The sequence below is a fragment of the Salmo salar genome, chromosome 11, assembly GCF_965601325.2.
Source record: "Salmo salar chromosome 11, fSalSal1, whole genome shotgun sequence".
Lineage (NCBI taxonomy): Eukaryota > Metazoa > Chordata > Actinopteri > Salmoniformes > Salmonidae > Salmo > Salmo salar.
In genome coordinates, this window is record NC_138301.1 from 40,424,489 (window position 1) to 40,439,299 (window position 14,811).

The 14,811-nt window shown below is 49.8% G+C and overlaps 1 protein-coding gene and 1 non-coding gene across 14 annotated transcripts in view; one reads left to right on the forward strand and one right to left on the reverse strand.

Moving 5' to 3' along the window:
* Positions 1-441: 441 nt before the first annotated feature.
* The window catches only part of neo1a (neogenin 1a), a 230,835-nt gene continuing 216,465 nt past the window's right edge, over positions 442-14,811 (reverse strand). For 3 of the 13 annotated variants that reach the window (XM_082957929.1, XM_082957926.1, XM_082957924.1), the window contains exons 21-29: positions 11,064-11,096; positions 10,811-10,879; positions 9,511-9,649; positions 7,896-8,134; positions 7,498-7,590; positions 6,801-6,974; positions 5,165-5,443; positions 3,745-3,875; positions 442-2,753 (exon numbers count right to left, since the gene is read on the reverse strand). In XM_082957929.1, the coding sequence (XP_082814055.1) occupies positions 2,670-2,753; positions 3,745-3,875; positions 5,165-5,443; positions 6,801-6,974; positions 7,498-7,590; positions 7,896-8,134; positions 9,511-9,649; positions 10,811-10,879; positions 11,064-11,096 (1,241 nt within the window). In that variant the 3' untranslated portion in view covers positions 442-2,669. The other 10 variants (XM_082957923.1, XM_082957922.1, XM_082957918.1 and 7 more) reach the window with 8 other exon arrangements.
* On the forward strand, positions 9,031-9,113 carry trnat-ugu (transfer RNA threonine (anticodon UGU)). The gene has a single exon. It is a non-coding gene; the product is annotated as a tRNA-Thr (tRNA).

The following is a 14,811-nucleotide window of genomic DNA, read 5'->3' on the forward strand; positions in this document are numbered from 1 at the left end:
GACAATCACACCCCAGCCTATATATGGTTGACTCTCAGTATATGAAAGTGTTGCCTGTGCCAACAGGTCAATGACTGGTTACTGGTATTAAGCAGAGCTACAGTGAGTAGTATAGAGAATAAGTAAGGCAGGGTATGTACAGCAACCTGATCCTAGAGCATTTCGTATTTTTCTGTGCGTAAATCCTAGACGTTATAACGCCCATCCAGCCACCCTCCTTTTGTTTTTACCTTAAGTAACCACCTGTCTTGTTTCCATACAAACGTAACATATACTAATTTGAGTGTCCTGGATTTACATTTACTATGTTACACCTAGTCTATGAGGGCAGGCAGTAAGTCACCCATTAAAAAGTCTCATGGAGAAACAGATTGTCGTACATGCGTGGGCTTCAAACACACAACCAAGAAAATACGACATACATGACAAAACAGACAAGTAGAAACTTCAACTTTGTTAGTATTCATAATAGTTGGATACACAATGTATAAGAGCACCAATAAAAAAAAAAAAACTTTTTTTGTCAAATATTTAGTTTTTTTTTTTTTTTTTTTTTAAAGCCACAGAATATTCTACAGAAAGCAAAGAGATCTCTGTACAGAAACAAGCAACAGAATACCTCATCAGCAGCACAGTAAAACCTGCTGCTCAATTTCATATCTCAAAAGCAAATGAACATTAAAACAAGACCAGCTGCCTGCTGCTAACCTAGGACAGACACTACGTTACGGAAACATCGCTTTTATATTTAAAACACAAGATATGGAAGAAATAGTTTTTTTTCAAAAATTGTGAAAAAGTGCAATACAGGCTTGACTGTCTACAACTTAATAGGTTATTCCCAACGGGTTAGCGTCCTGTCATTTTTTTCCTACGGTCCACTTTTTTTTTTTTTTTTTACATGTTCCTTTTGTATCCATAAGTAAAATCTCTTACAGTTATATTGACATTCATGACGATGTACATTATGAGAAACATGGTATTCACAAAAGTAGAGCATGTAACTAGGATTGCAATTACACTTCTTTGGGTAAGAGGGCAGATGAAAAACTAGCTTCTTACATTATCATATTTAATTTTTTACATTGGAATTGTGTACAGAACAAGTTTATTTTTTCTTCATACAAAACAAACTACATGTAAAAAAAAATCTGAATCTGGGAGTCCCATTCAATAGGCCAACATCGTTGCAAGTAGCATTTAAAAAGAGCGATGAAGCAGTGTTTCTTTAAGAGACCTCAGATAACAGTAAACACTTATCCTTGATTGAAAAACCTGGTTTTCACATGACAGAGAGAGATAAAGAGCAAAAAACAGACCTCTTCAACCAAATATTGGCTCTTGGAAACATGACATCCATTTCATAGCACTTTCATATGATATATTGCCATTCCATTGAAACGACTGACTGGGTAGGATGTGTGATTGCGGGGTGAGGCACTCCGAGTCCAGCAGCCTCCGGAGGGTTCATGTCCCACAGATGGTTCTGAAGGGTCACCAGCTAACAAGCCCTACTACTTGGCACTCCAAGGCCAGTCTGGCCTGAGAGTGGTGACGCTGCGTGTCAGAGGGATCACAGTGTAACTGGAAAACGTCCACAGAGGGCACAGTCATCTCCAATGTAAACGTACGGACACATTTCGTAAGGCTTTTTGAAACGGAGCCCCCATAAACAAAAAAAGACTGAACATTTCAATGTACAAAGGGGCAACACAATGCAAGAATCCATTCAAATGTAATGTACTAACACGCAAGGCATCTCCCCACAAGATATGAAAAGTGAGCGTTTGAGGGTCTATTTTGTCACTCTCCTCCCAAATAAAATGAAATGATTGGCTAGGCTAGGGGGGGAATAGAATGAGGCCGTTTTTTAAAAACATATGTACATATCTATACGGATATGTAAAAAAATACATGGCATATTAGAGAATAATAAGAGACTTGGCACAATATATAACACAGAGTAGGGAAAACAGACGTCATTGGATCAAAATGATAGCTATAAAATTACCGCTTTTATGGAAATGGAGGGGACTGTTGTCCAATGTTCACTTCACTGAAACAGGGCAATAGATATACAAAAACGCACAAATAAGTGACACTAATTAAACAAACACTGTGTTTAGATTGTGTTTCGTGAGCACCAACATGAAATACCGGCATATTTGACTCTTCCTCTTGACTTGGAATCACAATATGATGTCTGTCGGAGCAACCATAGGAGCGGTCTCCCCGGCAACCATAGGAGCGGTCTCCCCGGCAACCATAGGAGCGGTCTCCCCGGCAACCATAGGAGCGGTCTCCCCGGCAATCAAAGTATGAGAACAACCTTCTGATGCATTTCAGTTTTTTTGCTGAGAAAATTCACAATCTTCTGGTTGAAAGCGACCAATGTTAGATATCGTCTCTGAGAATGTTTCTTCATAAAAAGGTGAACTGTGTTTTTTAAATGGCCATCTCCTTCCTGAGACTGAGCAAGGTAAGCCAAAAGTTGAAAAGTTTCAGTTTAGATTTTTTGTTTGTCTTGAGTGGGGTGTGTAGGATCCATTGACGGTATACATTTTGTATCCGGGCATCAGGCTCCCAGTTTTCTGAGGGCTGGCAGTGTGTGTGTGTGTGTGTCTGCCTGTATGTGTGTGTGAGCAGCGTGGTGAGTGGGTGTGTGGTTCTCAGGCTGTGGTTATAGCGTTCAGGTCCTTCATCAGGTCCTCTAGGTGGGCCATCTCCTCTGTCAACTCATCAGGCTCGTAGCTCTGAGGGAAAGGAACAGGGTTACTGCGGGGAGCAAGGGAGGAACAGGAGGGGAGGGAGGCAAGGACCTGGGGAAGGGAGAGGAGAGGGTCAGTTTGTTTTTGGAGGGGGTGGGAGTAATGAGGTTTACAAAATAAAGGGTGGGTGAGGTGGGGAATTGGTCAATGGGACTGCAGCATGAAGCAAAGTCCAAGACAAACAAAGCAGCATCAACAGCCAACCAATATGTTAAGGCATTAAAAGGGGGCAAGACATCAATGTATGTGCAAAACCATTCCAATGGGTTAAGGGGAATTATCATGGGCAAAACCATTCCAATGGGTTAAGGGGAATTATCATGGGCAAAAGCATTCCAATGGGTTAAGGGGAATTATCATGGGCAAAACCATTCCAATGGGTTAAGGGGAATTATCATGGGCAAAACCATTCCAATGGGTTAAGGGGAATTATCATGGGCAAAACCATTCCAATTGGTTAAGGGGAATTATCATGGGCAAAACCATTCCAATGGGTTAAGGGGAATTATCATGGGCAAAACCATTCCAATGGGTTAAGGGGAATTATCATGGGCAAAACCATTCCAATGGGTTTAGAGGAATTATTAGAAATTGAATGCAATAATATCAATGATCACAAGCAGCCAACGTTAACACCATGAAACAGTGAGGGAGGCAACAAGTTGCAAAGAATAAAGAGAGAAAGGAAACAGAAATGTGATTAAAATCCATGTCAATGTCATTTAGGATTGTGTCCAAAATGAAACATGACATGCTCTTGGAATGTATTCACTAGTTCAATGGGCTTGATTGATCTATGACCAGGTTTTTACCCCAACATGACATAGTAATTCATGTGTACTTCCTGTATTTAAAGTGTGTACAAACTACAATAACAACCAACAATACATGATATGCCAGCTGATTTAACAGTCATAATCAGACATTGGCATGTTGTAGACTTTCTACACTAAGACCTGGGGGGAGCAGTACTCACACTGTCTACATCCTCCAGCATCTTGCTGGTCTCGGGCACGTCTGGCGCACAGGGCACCGTGACTGGCATGGGGGGGCGTACCCTGCCCAGGGTGCCGATGGAGGCTGTCTTTACTGAGTGGAGCTGGGGCCCTGAGATACAGACAGAAAGAGAGAGAGACACAGTATACAGACAGAGAAAGAGAGAGACACAGTGAGAGACCGAGATACAGACAGAGAGCGATACAGACAGAGACACAGAGAGACAGACAGGACAGGCAGGACAGACACAGTTCCAAATGGATTGATAGTTAGAGGGAATCACAAGTCATCTTCTTTACATTTGTTTCCTTTCCTTTCTCAAGAAGCTCTACCTACAGTGTATGTTCATCTGCAGTTTGGGAGTGTAAAACACATGTACAGGTAACTGCCCAAATAAAGGAAACACTTGAGTAAATGAGGGATACAAAGTAGATTGAAAGTAGGTGCTTCCACACAGGCGTGGTTCCTGAGTTAATTAAGCAATTAACATCCCATCATTCTTAGGGTGTCTACAAATGAACAGTTGCCCGTTACTTTGGCTACCATGGCTGGAAGAAGAGATCTCAGTGACTTTGAAACAGGTGTCTCAAAGGAGCATAGGGTGTGTGTGTGTGTGTGTGTGTGTGTGTGTCAGTCACCAGATCTCAACCCAATCCAACACTTATGGGAGATTCTGGAGCAGCACCTGACAGCGTTTTCCACCATCAACAAAACACCAAACGATTGAATTTCTAGTGGAATAATGGTGTCACGCCTCCCGGGTGGCGCAGTGGTCTAAGGCTCTGCATCGCAGTTTTAGCTGTACTGCTAGAGATTCTGGGTTCGAGTCCAGGCTCTGTCGCAGCCGGCCGCAACCGGGAGGTCCATGGGGCAACGCACAATTGGCCCAGCGTCGTCCGGGTAAGGGGAGGGTTTGGCCGGCAGGATGTCCTTGTCCCATCGTGCACTAGCGACTCCTGTGGCGGGCCGGGCGCAGTGCACGCTGACCAGGTCGCCAGGTGTACGGTGTTTCCTCCGACACATTGGTGCGGCTGGCTTCCGGGTTGGATGTGCATTGTGTCAAGAAGCAGTGTGGCTTGGTTGGGTTGTGTTTCGAAGGACGCATGGCTCTCGACCTTCACCTCTCCAGAGTCCGTACGGGAGTTGCAGCGATGAGACAAAACTAACTACCAATTGAATACCACGAAATGGGGGGGGAAAAGGGTTAAAAAAGAAAAAAGAACGGTGTCACATCCCTCCAATAGAGTTCCAGACACTTGTAAAATCTATGTCACCAGAAGTGTGTGTGTGTGTATATATATATATATGTGTATATATATATATATATATATATATATATATATATATATATATATGTGTGTGTGTGTACGTGTATACATGTATGTGTGTGCGCTCCTCACCAGTCTGAGTAAGCAGCGGCGTGCTGGGCAGGGCAGGCGACTCGAAGTTGGCAGCGGGGTTGGTGGGTACGGCAAAGCTCTTGAGGGGGTGAGTGGGGCGCACGTGGGCGGTGGGGGGCTGGCCGGCGCTGCAGTAGCTGCCGCTGGCGCTGGGCTCATCGTCAGTGGCCGTGGACCCTTGGTAGCTGCCCTCGGGGTCCGGGTGCTGGTGCTCGGCTTGGCAAGGGGGCTGGGCCTGGGGCGGGAGGGGCTCTGTGCTGGGGGTGTTCCTCACCGACTCTGCAGTCACAAAAGGAGTGTGGGGGGGACAGGTCAGTGGATGGTGTGTTTGATACAGTATGAGTATAGCCTGGGTTCTAGCGTGGTAGTGTCCATAAACAAGAGGAGTGTGGGGGGACAGGTCAGTGGATGGTGTGTTTGATACAGTATGTGTATAGCCTGGGTTCTAGCGTGGTAGTGTCCATAAACAAGAGGAGTGTGGGGGGACAGGTCAGTGGATGGTGTGTTTGATACAGTATGAGTATAGCCTGGGTTCTAGCGTGGTAGTGTCCATAAACAAGAGGAGTGTGGGGGGACAGGTCAGTGGATGGTGTGTTTGATACAGTATGTGTATAGCCTGGGTTCTAGCGTGGTAGTGTCCATAAACAAGAGGAGTGTGGGGGGACAGGTCAGTGGATGGTGTGTTTGATACAGTATGTGTATAGCCTGGGTTCTAGCGTGGTAGTGTCCATAAACAAGAGGAGTGTGGGGGGACAGGTCAGTGGATGGTGTGTTTGATACAGTATGTGTATAGCCTGGGTTCTAGCGTGGTAGTGTCCATAAACAAGAGGAGTGTGGGGGGACAGGTCAGTGGATGGTGTGTTTGATACAGTATGTGTATAGCCTGGGTTCTAGCGTGGTAGTGTCCATAAACAAGAGGAGTGTGGGGGAACAGGTCAGTGGATGGTGTGTTTGATACAGTATGTGTATAGCCTGGGTTCTAGCGTGGTAGTGTCCATAAACAAGAGGTGTTAGTATCAATGTCAGGATGAAGCCTGATGAGTTTGGTGGAAAATATGGAATAAATGTGTTAAAGGTTGTTTGGTTCTGCAACACTCAAAGGTGTCATGACTGGTTTCATGTATTATAAATGAATATTGTTTTACCTTTATTTAACTAGGCAAGTCACACACTAATGAGTATGGGTGAGTGAATAGTGGACAAGGCCATAAGAACAATGAAATGAGACCACTCCACAGATAAGAGGATGTGACAGCCCCACAGTGGACCCACAGATAAGAGGATGTGACAGCCCCACAGATAAGAGGATGTGACAGCCCCACAGTGGACCCACAGATAAGAGGATGTGACAGCCCCACAGATAAGAGGATGTGACAGCCCCACAGTGGACCCACAGATAAGAGGATGTGACAGCTCCACAGATAAGAGGATGTGACAGCCCCACAGTGGACCCACAGATAAGAGGATGTGACAGCCCCACAGTGGACCCACAGATAAGAGGATGGACATGAAGATGAAAGATACTGCTCCTGTGTTCTTCCTCAAAATCAGGCCAGAAAGACAGACAGAACGACCAGGTGGGCCCTTGGCGCTGCCAGCTTGTAATCCTCCATCCTGCGGGTGGTAGCGGTCTCACCTGTGGAGCCCACCATGTCTAGACAGGAGATGGGGGTGGCGCAGGCGTGCGGGCGCAGGTGGGCACTGCCCTGGTGGTGATGGAGGTAGCTGCGTGTCGGGGATGCCAGGCTGCCCGTGTGATAATGGTGGTGATGGTTATCAAGGGAATGGATGGGGTGAGCGCTAATCACAGCTGTGAATGGACACACACACACACACACACACACACACAGAGAGACAACAACATTTAACCAGCCGCGCTGACCAAGGGCTGGGGAAGCACTGCTGTTCAAATACACACACATGCTCGTGCAAGCACACACACACACGCCAGGTTCATAGTGACACCATAAAGCAGTAGTATTTAACCATACACATGTATACAATAACTCCACAGAGTGCGTCTGATGTACATTTGAATTGGCAGCGTAATTTGGTGGCCATGAATGTGTTAAACTGAAATGAGATGAAGGCTAAAATATAGAAACAGATCCTATAGAACCACATGTTGACTGTAGTGCTCTCAGTCTATTGACTGTAGTGCATTATCACGGGAGGGAGAAACCAGCATATTATTTTCCTTTCAGCTGAACAGTACGATAGTCTGAGTGGTAAATAGTCTATTGACCTCAGTGTATTGACCGGTGAGAGTACAGATCCCAAGCACACACACATTCACAAGGCGTGCGTGCGTGCGTGCGCACACACACACTTACGCTGGGGGGGCTGCGTATGGAAGGGCATCATCATTTTAGGCCGCATCCCCCGGCGCCCTGCCAGTGCAGATATGCTGTCTTCTGATTCGTGGCCTGCAAGTCAGAGTTTTTCCTTGATCACTATTGGTAGTGACTCTGAATGAAGAACGTCTGAAAATGTAACTAATTGTCCTTGGATTGACAGGAACTATCGAAGGATTTGGTAATCTGGCCCCTGAGAGAAATCTGTGACTCAGTCATGAGGCTGTGTTTGGTTAGTGGTGATTCTTCCCTCTAAACACAATGTATGAAATGTTAAATGTATGAAAAGCAGGAAATGTTTAGCATGACAACGAAAAAGACATTGCCTCTTCAAAACACAGACAAAGGAATCCCCAAAGTGACTACATCAATCTGACCTCGGTAAGAGTTTCGTCTCTGCAGCAGGCTGTTGTCCAGGCTGGGGTCCACGGGGTTGATGTCCTGCGAGGTGCGGGGGATGGGGGTGTCAGTCATCACCGGGTTGGGCTCGGGGGACTTGTCAATGGGCTTGAGCTCCAGCCGCTCATGGTGGATCCATAGGTCTGGAGGCTTCAGGTCCTTGGAGTTGCCCTTGTACTTGTGGGAGCTGTTGGACGACTTGGAGGCCGCCCGCTTCCTATGAGGTAGAGAAGAGGAACATTGGGGGTTGAGATGTCGGTTGAAAAGGGGAGGTGGATCCCTGTTAACTGTTGCAAAAGCAGCAGCTACTCTTCCTGTGGTCCACACAAAACATGAAACAGAATGACATAATACAGAATGACATAATACAGAACAGTAATAGACAAGAACAGCTCAAGGACAGAACATACATTTTTTTTAAAGGCACACGTAGCCTACATATCAATACATACACACACGCTATCTAGGTCTAATAGGGGAGCGTTATTTTGCCGTGAGGTGTTGATTTATCTGTTTTCTGAAATCAGGTTCGCTGTTTATTTGAGCAATCTGAGATGGAAGGAAGTTCCATGCAATAAGGGCTCTATATAATATTGTACGCTTTCTTGAATTTGTTCTGGATTTGGGGACTATGAAAAGACCCCTGGTGGCATGTCTGGTGGGGTAAGTGTGTGTGTCAGAGCTGTGTGTAAGTTGACTATGCAAACAATTTGGAATTTCAACACATTAATGTTTCTTATAAAAACTCTTGGCCAAGAGAGACTGGCATGCATAGTATTTATATCAGCCCTCTGATTACGATGAAGAGCAAAACGTGCCTCTCTGTTCTGGGCCAGCTGCAGCTTAACTAGGCCTTTCCTTGCTGCACTGGACCACACGACTGGACAATAATCAAGATTAGACAAAACTAGAGCCTGCAGAACTTGCTTTTTGGAGTGTGGTGTCAAAAAAGCAGAGCATCTCTTTATTACGGAAAGACCTCTCCCCATCTTTACAACCATTGAATCTATATGTTTTGACCATGATAGTTTACAATCTAAAGTAACGCCAAGTAATTTAGTCTCCTCAACTTGTTCAACAGCCACACCATTAAATGATCAGATTCAGCTGAGGTCCCGTGTGGCTCAGTTGGTAGAGCATGGTGTTTGTAACGCCAGGGTTGTGGGTTCGATTCCCACGGCGGACCAGTACGGGAAAAAAATAAAAAATAATAAATGGATGAAATGTATGCATTCACTACTGTAAGTCGCTCTGGATAAGAGCGTCCGCTAAATGACTAAAATGTAATGTAAATGTCTAGATTTGTACCAAATACAATGCTCTTAGTTTTAGAGATGTTCAGGACCGGTTTGTTACTGGCCACCAGTAATATGTGGGGGGGGGGGGGGTGATGTCGGTTGAAAAGGGGGAATAAAATGAAGTGGAAGGGAAAGGAAAGTGAAAGATGACAGAAGGTAGGTGGAAAAAGGAAAGGAGACATTCCTGCTCATCTCAGATGTTCTGTGTGTGTGTTATAACCCTGTGTTGTTGGTCTGGTATTGGCTGGGACATTAGTGACCTAAGAGACATTATTGCTGCGGCGGACCAGCTCACTTTTTCTGGTGGGAGGTGGTGCGTCGTGTGCAGAGGAAGGCCCCCACAACCACCACGATGATGGTGAACGCTCCCACAGAGATGATGACAACGATGACCAGGATGTGGTTGTCCCCACTTCCTGTAATTCCTGGTTTTCCTGGAACAAAGTGGACCAGAGAGGTGAGAAAGAAAATCCTATTTATCCACATAAGAATGAATATCCTCATTGAAGATCAATTAGCGTATTTAACAATGAATTTGTTTGTTCATTCATTTCCCATTACACTTCTTTTAGAATGATGACTAATATTTCAGACCAATAGGAGACTTGTATAAGGGGTTTGGCATAGATTAAATCTCATGAATTACTTCCGTCCCACTTTATTTGGATATTCCCATATAGATGACCCACAGATGGTCACACTGTCAACAAACTACCTGTTGATAAGCAACTGCTTGCCTAAAGTTAGGGTTAGGTTTGGTTTAGAATGAGGGTTAGGGTAAATGTTAGGGTAAGGGTTAAGTTTAGGGTTAAGATAAGGGCTAGGGTAAGGATTAAAGTAAAGGTTAAGTTTAGGGCTAGAGTTAAGGTTAGGGTTAAGGCTAGGGTTAAGGTTAAGGTTAGGGTTAAGGCTAGGGTAAGGGTAAAGGTTAAGTTTAGAGCTAGGGTAAGGGTTAAGGTAAAGGTTAAGTTTAGGGCTAAGTTAAGGTAAAGGTTAAGTTTAGGGCTAGGGTAAGGGTTAAGGTAAAGGTTAAGTTTAGGGTAAGGGTTAAGGTAAAGGTTAAGTTTAGGGTTAGGATAAGGGTTAGGGCAAGGGTTAAGTTTAGGGTTAGGATAAGGGTTAGGATAAGGGTTAGGGCTAGGATAAGGGTTAAGATAAGGGTTAAGGTAATGGTTAAGTTTAAGGTTAAGGGTAAAGGTTAGGGTTAGGGCTAGGGTAAGGGTTAAGTTTAGGGTTAGGATAAGGGTAAGGGTTAAGGTAAAGGTTAAGTTAGGATAAGGGTTAGTTCAGATGTTGAGAGTTATTGAACATCTACAAACCATCTACTTAGAACTATCCAAATAAAAAGTGGTACTTCTTATGTGAATAGGGGATTGTTCAGTTCCTGCACACTATCTTAGCTGAGAAAGACATTGGTGTCAATTCCATTTCAGCTTCGGTCCAGAAATGAATCCAATGTACCATGGAACAGGAACTGAACAAAGCCCTATTCACACTAAAATCCATTTATGGAGGTGGAATGAAATGGACCCACACTGCAGCCAATTGAGTTGATCAAATCAGAATGGACAATGGTGACCTGAAAAGGCCATTACCGTGTGGAGACCCAAAGCCATGGTCAAGAGGTGGTTGGTTACTTCCTGGTTTAACTGGCAAATTGGAGGCTGAGAGAGGAGACAAAACCACCAGTTATTACACCCAGTTAATTAAATACTACCCGACTCATTTCACCTTACCAGAACGCAGATGAAGGGCTTTAGGCACGTGAGTGAGGAAAAAGAACACACAATCTGCACAGTCAATCAGTCATCATTGAGAAGAAGTTAATGGAAGGGAAGAGGGAATTACCTTGGTCATTAGCCATTTTGTCAGAGGATTCAGCTAAACAGGCCAAAGGAGACAGTAGCCAGGGAGAGAAAATACAAAGCAAACACTGGTTAGAGGAGTTAAGGAGAGAGAGGGGTAGAGCGAGAGAGGGGGGGTAGAGCGAGAGAGGGGTAGAGCGAGAGAGGGAGGGGTAGAGCGAGAGAGGGGGGGTAGAGCGAGAGAGGGGGGGTAGAGCGAGAGAGGGAGGGGTAGAGCGAGAGAGGGGGGTAGAGCGAGAGAGAGGGGTAGAGCGAGAGAGAGGGGTAGAGCGAGAGAGAGGGGTAGAGCGAGAGAGGGAGGGGTAGAGCGAGAGAGAGGGGTAGAGCGAGAGAGGAGGGGTAGAGCGAGAGAGGGAGGGGTAGAGCGAGAGAGAGGGGTAGAGCGAGAGAGGGGGGGGTAGAGCGAGAGAGGGGGGGTAGAGCGAGAGAGGGGGGGTAGAGCGAGAGAGGGGGGGGTAGAGCGAGAGAGGGGGGGTAGAGCGAGAGAGGGGTAGAGCGAGAGAGGGGGGTAGAGCGAGAGAGGGGGGTAGAGCGAGAGAGGGGGGTAGAGCGAGAGAGGGGGGTAGAGCGAGAGAGGGGGTAGAGCGAGAGAAGGGGGTAGAGCGAGAGAGGGGGGTAGAGAGGGGGGTAGAGAGGGGGGGTAGAGCGAGAGAGGGGGGGTAGAGCGAGAGAGGGGGGGTAGAGCGAGAGAGAGGGGTAGAGCGAGAGAGGGGGGGTAGAGCGAGAGAGGGGGGGTAGAGCGAGAGAGGGGGGGTAGAGCGAGAGAGAGGGGTAGAGCGAGAGAGGGGGGGTAGAGCGAGAGAGGGGGGGTAGAGCGAGAGAGGGGGGGTAGAGCAAGAGAGGGGGAAGAGCGAGAGAGGGGGAAGAGCGAGAGAGGGGGGGTAGAGCGAGAGAGGGGGGGTAGAGCGAGAGAGGGGGGTAGAGCGAGAGAGAGGGGTAGAGCGAGAGAGGGGGGTAGAGCGAGAGAGGGGGGTAGAGCGAGAGAGGGGGGTAGAGCGAGAGAGGGGGGTAGAGCGAGAGAGGGGGGTAGAGCGAGAGGGGGGTAGAGCGAGAGAGGGGGGTAGAGCGAGAGAGAGGGGTAGAGCGAGAGAGAGGGGTAGAGCGAGAGAGGGGGGTAGAGCGAGAGAGAGGGGTAGAGCGAGAGAGAGGGGTAGAGCGAGAGAGGGGGGGGTAGAGCGAGAGAGGGGGGGGTAGAGCGAGAGAGGGGGGGGTAGAGCGAGAGAGGGGGGGGTAGAGCGAGAGAGGGGGGTAGAGCGAGAGAGGGGGGTAGAGCGAGAGAGGGGGGTAGAGCGAGAGAAGGGGGGTAGAGCGAGAGAGGGGGGGTAGAGCGAGAGAGGGGGGTAGAGCGAGAGAGGGGGGTAGAGCGAGAGAGAGGGGTAGAGCGAGAGAGAGGGGTAGAGCGAGAGAGAGGGGTAGAGCGAGAGAGGGAGGGGTAGAGCGAGAGAGGGGGGGTAGAGCGAGAGAGGGGGGTAGAGCGAGAGAGGGGGGTAGAGCGAGAGAGGGGGGTAGAGCGAGAGAGAGGGGTAGAGCGAGAGAGAGGGGTAGAGCGAGAGAGAGGGGTAGAGCGAGAGAGAGGGGTAGAGCGAGAGAGGGGGGTAGAGCGAGAGAGAGCGGTAGAGCGAGAGAGAGCGGTAGAGCGAGAGAGAGGGGTAGAGCGAGAGAGAGGGGTAGAGCGAGAGAGAGGGGTAGAGCGAGAGAGAGGGGTAGAGCGAGAGAGAGGGGTAGAGCGAGAGAGGGGGGTAGAGCGAGAGAGGGGGGTAGAGCGAGAGAGAGGGGTAGAGCGAGAGAGAGGGGTAGAGCGAGAGAGGGGGGTAGAGCGAGAGGGGGGGGTAGAGCGAGAGAGAGGGGTAGAGCGAGAGAGGGGGTAGAGCGAGAGAGGGGGTAGAGCGAGAGAAGGGGGTAGAGCGAGAGAGGGGGGTAGAGAGGGGGGTAGAGCGAGAGAGGGGGGGTAGAGCGAGAGAGGGGGGGTAGAGCGAGAGAGGGGGGTAGAGCGAGAGAGGGGGGGGTAGAGCGAGAGAGGGGGGGTAGAGCGAGGGTAGAGCGAGAGAGGGGGGGTAGAGCGAGAGAGGGGGGGTAGAGCGAGAGAGGGGGGGTAGAGCGAGAGAGGGGGGGTAGAGCGAGAGAGGGGGGTAGAGCGAGAGAGGGGGGTAGAGCGAGAGAGGGGGGTAGAGCGAGAGAGGGGGGGTAGAGCGAGAGAGGGGGGGTAGAGCGAGAGAGAGGGGTAGAGCGAGAGAGGGGGGGTAGAGCGAGAGAGGGGGGGTAGAGCGAGAGAGGGGGGAAGAGCGAGAGAGGGGGAAGAGCGAGAGAGGGGGGGTAGAGCGAGAGAGGGGGGTAGAGCGAGAGAGGGGGGGTAGAGCGAGAGAGGGGGGGTAGAGCGAGAGAGGGGGGTAGAGCGAGAGAGGGGGGTAGAGCGAGAGAGAGGGGTAGAGCGAGAGAGGGGGGTAGAGCGAGAGAGGGGGGTAGAGCGAGAGAGGGGGGTAGAGCGAGAGAGGGGGGTAGAGCGAGAGAGGGGGGTAGAGCGAGAGAGGGGGGTAGAGCGAGAGAGGGGGGTAGAGCGAGAGAGGGAGGGGTAGAGCGAGAGAGAGGGGTAGAGCGAGAGAGAGGGGTAGAGCGAGAGAGAGGGGTAGAGCGAGAGAGAGAGGGGTAGAGCGAGAGAGAGAGGGGTAGAGCGAGAGAGAGAGGGGTAGAGCGAGAGAGGGGGGTAGAGCGAGAGAGGGGTAGAGCGAGAGAGAGGGGTAGAGCGAGAGAGGGGGGTAGAGCGAGAGAGGGGGGTAGAGCGAGAGAGGGGGGTAGAGCGAGAGAGAGGGGTAGAGCGAGAGAGGGGGGTAGAGCGAGAGAGGGGGGTAGAGCGAGAGAGGGGGGTAGAGCGAGAGAGGGGGGTAGAGCGAGAGAGGGGGGTAGAGCGAGAGAGAGGGTAGAGCGAGAGAGGGGTAGAGCGAGAGAGGGAGGGGTAGAGCGAGAGAGAGGGGTAGAGCGAGAGAGGGGGGTAGAGCGAGAGAGGGGGGTAGAGCGAGAGAGGGGGGTAGAGCGAGAGAGGGGGGTAGAGCGAGAGAGGGGGGTAGAGCGAGAGAGGGGGGTAGAGCGAGAGAGGGGGGTAGAGCGAGAGAGGGGGGTAGAGCGAGAGAGGGGGGTAGAGCGAGAGAGAGGGGTAGAGCGAGAGAGAGGGGTAGAGCGAGAGAGGGGGGTAGAGCGAGAGAAGGGGGTAGAGCGAGAGAGGGGGGTAGAGCGAGAGAGAGTGGTAGAGCGAGAGAGGGGGGGTAGAGCGAGAGAGGGGGGGTAGAGCGAGAGAGGGGGGGTAGAGCGAGAGAGGGGGGGTAGAGCGAGAGAGGGGGGGTAGAGCGAGAGAGGGGGGGTAGAGCGAGAGAGGGGGGGTAGAGCGAGAGAGGGGGGGTAGAGCGAGAGAGGGGGGGTAGAGCGAGAGAGAGGGGTAGAGCGAGAGAGAGGGGTAGAGCGAGAGAGAGGGGTAGAGCGAGAGAGGGGGAAGAGCGAGAGAGGGGGGTAGAGCGAGAGAGGGGGGTAGAGCGAGAGAGGGGGGTAGAGCGAGAGAGAGGGGTAGAGCGAGAGAGGGGGTAGAGCGAGAGAGGGGGGTAGAGCGAGAGAGGGGGGTAGAGCGAGAGAGGGGGGTAGAGCGAGAGAGGGGGTAGAGCGAGAGAGGGGGGTAGAGCGAGAGAGGGGGTAGAGCGAGAGAGGGGGGTAGAGCGAGAGAGAGGGGTAGAGCGAGAGAGAGGGGT